The sequence below is a fragment of the Labeo rohita genome, chromosome 4, assembly GCF_022985175.1.
Source record: "Labeo rohita strain BAU-BD-2019 chromosome 4, IGBB_LRoh.1.0, whole genome shotgun sequence".
Taxonomy (NCBI): Eukaryota; Metazoa; Chordata; class Actinopteri; order Cypriniformes; family Cyprinidae; genus Labeo; species Labeo rohita.
Window position 1 is genome coordinate 32751090 of NC_066872.1, and position 6000 is coordinate 32757089.

Here is a 6000-nt window from a genome sequence, read left to right on the forward strand (position 1 = left end):
TAAGAGTACCATGACGTAGATGAATTTGAGTCAGAATAAACTAGTACTGACCTGAAGTTAATGCAGAAACAATGAAACTCTCTGCCCAAATCTCTGCACTCCTCTCCAGCTGCTTAGTGGTGACAGTGAACATCTTATTTTAATCATCTTTTTATTTTTCCACTCTGTTTAAAGCTGCATCTGGAGTCAGAATTAGGCAGTGGCTTGCAAAAATGCCTCAGAGAAGCTAGTTCTAAGAAAAGGTTTTGCATGTACAATGTTGGCTGATGGCTTTTACAATGACAGATTCTTGAACATTTAAATTCTCAATCTTGAAAATTTGGTTATGCCCTGTAGAAAAAACAACAACTTTCTTCATCCAAACATTTTGTCTCTTCTCACACAGCTCTGTGTGACTAAATACGAACCTGTTGTAAGGTCAAAGGCCACAGACCCTTTTAGGGAAACACTTGTCATTGTGGTGCCAGTGGGTCGGCACCAGTGTTTGTGAAAGTAAAGCAAATAGTATCAATCCCAAAGTGAATCCTGACCTTTGACCTCTCTAATCCAGTATGTCTCTCTCCGTTCCCCTGAATTGATCCGTTTCTGGATCTAGTGTGTGAGTGAGAAAATTCCCGTAATGATAAGTGTCTTTGAACAGAGCTATTACTCAAGAGTGTATCATTTTTCTGAGCTTCTATGGGGAATTTGCATTAGGGAGAAGGAGAGTCTTTAAATGGGTCCATTAGTCCGTATGCGCATCTATTTGTTAGAGTGTGTGTTTACGGAGTCTTAGTGATGTAGAGACGGTCTATGCACTACAGGAAGCCAGCATGTCTTCCATATCTGCAGAGTACAAGGACTTAAACATCTGAAGGACGCCACATACTCACCTTGAACACACTCCAGGTAAGCTGTGCCTGGCGGGCCAATCTCATTAAAAAAAAAAAATCTGACGATCTAGATTTATTGCTCACACGCTCAGTTATGGCTTGTAAATGGAAGCCGGCTCAGATGCTTCCTGGCACCTTTTATCATGGTTGTCAGCCATTTAGAAAATCATGAGTGTAACTGTTTTATTTCAGTCTCTGGGAGCTTGGTTGATCGCCACAGACTTTTACAGCAGACAAATAAATTTAACTGCTTTTCTGCCTTTTACCTTAATAAGAAAATTGTTTTCTTCTCTTTAGCCATTTTTAGCCAAAAATGAAGCCCCTCATGCTGCTGTTTTGGATTTTTGTTCTGCCTGTACACACTTTTGTGCTTCAGCCAAGTAAGTTTTTTGTAATGTTTTTTTTTTATTTATTTAAATTATTGCTTTTACTTACTATTTTTAAGTCTGCTTTTTAAACTTAAGTACAGAATGTTTCAGATGGAATAATAAAAATACATTTTTCAATTCATGTAAATGCATTTGAGCTATGGAAGTGTAGTTTGTCTATAATCTCAGTGCAACTTAGATTTGTATTTTTAATGTTCTTAGGTATTACAGTTGGCAAATGTCCTAAAGGCAAGTCATCAATTATTTAGGAGGGGGATTTTGTGTTTCTGGAAGTTCACAAAGGTGTATTGTCTCTTATAGGTGTAAATGTGACAGTCATGCAGAATGTATCTACAGAAGGTGACCTTAGGGCAGAGCAGAGACTTGATCGTTTGATGAAGGCTCTCAACACTGAAGAGGAGAAAAGAAGTGAGGAAGAGGTCTCAGTTGAAAGAGTGGAGGAAGATACGGATACAGTTCACAGTAACAGAACTGAAGAGCATGGTATGGAACAAACAAGAGAGCTCACAGAAAGTGATGAAGTTGTAGAAAATGAGAAGCAGCAAGGACAGAATCTGGAGGAACACAACATCAAACCCATCATTACTATACAGAATACCAGCCATTCACAAGAAAATGAGGGTGAGGAACATCTACCTCCAACTGTCAATCAGACTACCACTCCTCCTACCATGGCCACCGCCTCTCAACCTGTCCTGAACTTCTATTCAGAATCAGTTACTGTACCTTCCTCATTCCCCTCCACTTCACAAGGACCAGCAGCAACTACTGAAACCTTACAACAAAAAATCATAACCACAAAACTTCATATTGTGAATTCAACTTCAACTGCTGAGGCAACGGGAGCCACCTTACTAGTAAATGAAAGCAGCACGAATGATGATCTCAGAGTGGAGTTCCATGTGATGAACAGCTCTAAGCTCCACCCACTGGAGGAAGTGAGTGTTGCTGTTACGGCAATGGCTGCAAGGGCAGGGCCCACTGTGAAGGCCCCTCTTAGTACTTTTAAGGTCGAATCAAAAAACAAAGCAGCAGGCGCCAAACCTAAAGACAATACAACACTGAAAGCAAAAAAGAAAAAGGTCCTCAAAGTAAAGGCAAAAAAGGCCAAAGTTTCAAGAAAAGCACAGAAGGTAAACAAGTTCAAACGAGAGAGAAAATTGAAGCCAACAACACCTTCGTATTTTCCCTATTTTGAAGATCACTACTGTCCCCCAGAATGTTCCTGCTATGGAAGGTATGTGTCTGCTAAATCTTATACCAACATGCTTAAAACGATAGTTCACCCAAAAATGAAAATTCTGTCTTTGAATACTCACCCTCATGTTGTTCCAAACCCGTAAAAACTTCCCGTTCATCTTCTGAACACAAATTATGATATTTTAAAATCTAATAGCTTTCTGACCCTGCATCAGAGTTGCCAGGTTTTCACAACAAAACCCACCCAATTGTTACTCAAAACTAGCCCAAAACTTGCCCAATTCTAGCCCAATCATGTGTTGGAGGGGTCCCCCGGTAAAAATCGTGTTCCGGGGGCTAAATATCACATTGTTGGGATTACATGGCCGCAGCGTAAAAATAGCCCAATTCCGTGGGAAAATCGCAGACTTGGCAACACTGCCCTGCATAGATAGCAATGCAATTCTTAGGTACCGGAACAGACATTGTTAAAATACCTTTACAAAAATTAACCATGTTTTTTGGTGCGTTGTTTACCATTTATATGTATAACCACAGTTTTACTGCAAGTATCATGGTTAAACTAAAGTTAAGGTTGGCAAAACCATGGTTAAATTGTGGTTACCATGGTTTAACTATAGTAACTATGGTTTTTTGGTTTTAGTAGTGGTAAATCCATGGTTCATTTTCGTAGGGGTAATCGCACTGAACGCGTGTTGAAACCACTGATGTCACATGGACTATTTTAACTATGTCCTTACTACCCTTCTGGGCCATGAATGTTTCAGTTGCATTGCTGTCTATGCAGGGTCAGAAAGCTCTCTGATTTTATCAAAAATATCTTAATTTGTGCTCCGAAGATGAACGAAGGTCTAACGTGTTTGGAACAACATCCCTTTAAGAATTGTCTTGATGCTGCTGAGTATTGCACTGGAAAACTTTCAGTTTATGTTGTAATTTGACACAATCTCTTCTTTTCCAGGGTTGTACAGTGTTCCGACAAAGATCTTGGTAAAATACCTTACGGAATTCCTTACAACTCCCGTTACATTCTTTTAATGAACAACCACATTGATAGCATTCAGCTGAAGCTGCTCTCTGAGTATGACTCCATGGAGTTCCTGGTGTTAAGCAGCAACCGTTTAACAGATGAGACAATCGAGGGTGCCTTTGAAGGGATCAAGAGTCTTAAGAGACTCTACATAGAGCGGAACCTTCTCCAAAGTGTCCCCAATGACCTGCCCGTTACTCTTGAGGAGCTACGGCTGGATGGGAACCAGGTAAGAGTGATGTCCGATGCAGCTTTTGGACGTTGCCCAAACCTGCTGATCCTCAGTCTGAGCAACAACAGCCTGGGGAACAAATCATCCACTGTTCCTCCGGGAGTTCTTCTACCTTTAGGCAAGCTTCGGACGCTTACTCTTTCCTACAACCATCTTGCCTCTGTTCCCCTACAGCTTCCTCTCAGCCTTCGAGAACTCTATCTCAGAGGGAACCGCATTCAACGCCTACAAGGCGACATGTTCTGGGGTGCAGCTGAGCTGCAGGTTCTGGATCTAAGTGTAAATAGATTGACCGATAAAGGTCTTGGGAAGGCATCACTGTTGAACGCCAGTCGCCTCGAGAGTTTAAATCTAGAGGGGAACTTACTGAAGCAGGTTCCTCTCCATTTACCCCGTAGCATAAAAACTCTTAACTTGGAGGGGAACTTCATTTCTACCATTGGCAAGGATGCTTTTATCTCAATGCCTCAGCTGGAGCACCTAGGCCTATCAAGAAACAAGATCACTAAAGTGGCACTTGGTGTCTTCCGGGTTCTTCCACTTCTGCATCAACTAGACATGAGTTATAACACCTTACAACAGATACCACGGCAGCTACCATTATGGCTCCACTCTGCGACATTTTCGCACAACAAAATCCGTGTAATTCCACGGGATGCTTTCTGTTGGGGTCGAGGCAACAAGTCTCCTCTCAGCCGCCTCGTCAGGGTTCACCTGGAATATAACATGATAGATCTGGGCCACCTGGACACATTGGCCTTCCGTTGCCTCAGAGGCTTTCAGGTGGTGCAGTTTTACTAAACTGAACCAACTGAGAATCCCATAAATGGTCCACATATGGGTTGATGTGGAATTCCAGCTTGGTTCCAGCTTGGTTCTTCTTTATTGTCTAGACTGAACACCTTTAAGAGAGCCGGCAACATCTGGTACAATGATGGAGAAAATTAGTGAACTTTCAGATGGACAAAAGTGTGAAAATTGTGGTTAGCGATGAGGAAGCTGCATAGACTGGAAACGTGTCAAATAGGACAAAAACCGTATTCTGGCCCTGATGTGTTGCCTCCGACACATAAAGAGCAGCTGGGTCACGACCCATACCTGATGATCTTTTCCCTGTACCCTCCTTCCTGTTGATGCTTAAAGGAATAGTTCACCAAAAAATGAAAATTCTGTCATTAATTACTCAACCTCGTTTCGTTCCAAACCTGTAAGACCGTTGTTCATCTTCAGAACACAAATTGAGATATTTTTGATGAAATTCAAGAGCTTTCTGACCCTGCATAGACAGCAACGCAACTACCACTTTCAAGGCTCAGAAAGGTAGTAAAAACATAGTTAAAATAGTCCATGTGACATCAGTGGTTCAACCTTAATTTTATGAAGCTACGAGAACAGCTGTTGTGTGCAAAGAAAACAAAAATAACGTATGCGTTGTGGTATTCCTATGAACGTGTGGCGAAGACTGACACGGAAGAGAAGAAATTGTTGAATAAATTTGTTGTTTTTGTTTTCCTTGCACACAAAACATATTCTCATAGCTTTATTACATTTTGGCTGAACCACAGATGTCACATGGACTATTTTAATGATGTCCTTTCTACCTTTTCTTTAACGTGGTAGTTGCACTGTTGTCTATGCAGGGTCAGAAAGCTCTTGGATTTCATCAGAAATATATTAATTTGCGTTTCGAAGATGAATCTTACAGGTCTGGAATGACATGAGGGTGAGTAATCAATTATAGAATTGTTATTTTTGGTCGAACTATCCCTTTAACTAATTTTATTAAAAGCTGTGATGTGTTGATGTGTTATAACTGTTACATCACTGAAATGTGACCAGAGAAAACAAGACTGTTTTACCTGGATGAATCCCATTTTTATTTATGTTTCATAAGCGTATTTCATCACTTAAGTGTATTGCTTATGAAAATAAAACAGCTGTTTTCTAACCTGGCAGTCTAGTTTATCTCTTTCTTCAGCCAGTGTTATATCAGCACTTCTTTGCCAAAATGTTTTTTCATGACCTTTCAGCTCAGTGGCAGTCCAGAAGATATACTGTCTAAGATTCATGCTATAATAGCTTTCAACCAGAAATTCATCATGAGAAGTATATAAAATATTGTCAGTGTGTTTTTCATTATTCATAGTGGAAAAAAGTGTTTTTCTGAAAATTGCTTGTTATATTTTTCTTGGTAAACGCTTGGCAGGTTTTGCTGCTTGGCTGCGGTTATTCTTGCCCGATCTGAAGTGTAAAAAAGTGCATTATGCAGAATTTGGC

General features: G+C 40.5%; 1 protein-coding gene across 4 annotated transcripts in view; it reads left to right on the plus strand.

Annotated features, from left to right (window-relative positions):
• LOC127164619 (podocan) overlaps positions 1 to 4919 on the plus strand; it is a 132335-nt gene extending 127416 nt beyond the window's left edge. For all 4 annotated transcript variants that reach the window (XM_051108640.1, XM_051108641.1, XM_051108642.1 and 1 more), the window contains 3 exons: positions 1170 to 1252; positions 1562 to 2498; positions 3423 to 4919. In XM_051108640.1, coding sequence (XP_050964597.1) covers positions 1186 to 1252; positions 1562 to 2498; positions 3423 to 4524 — 2106 coding nt within the window. In that variant the 5' untranslated portion in view covers positions 1170 to 1185 and the 3' untranslated portion in view covers positions 4525 to 4919. The remainder of the gene's footprint in view (positions 1 to 1169; positions 1253 to 1561; positions 2499 to 3422) is intronic.
• The last annotated feature ends 1081 nt before the right edge of the window (positions 4920 to 6000 follow it).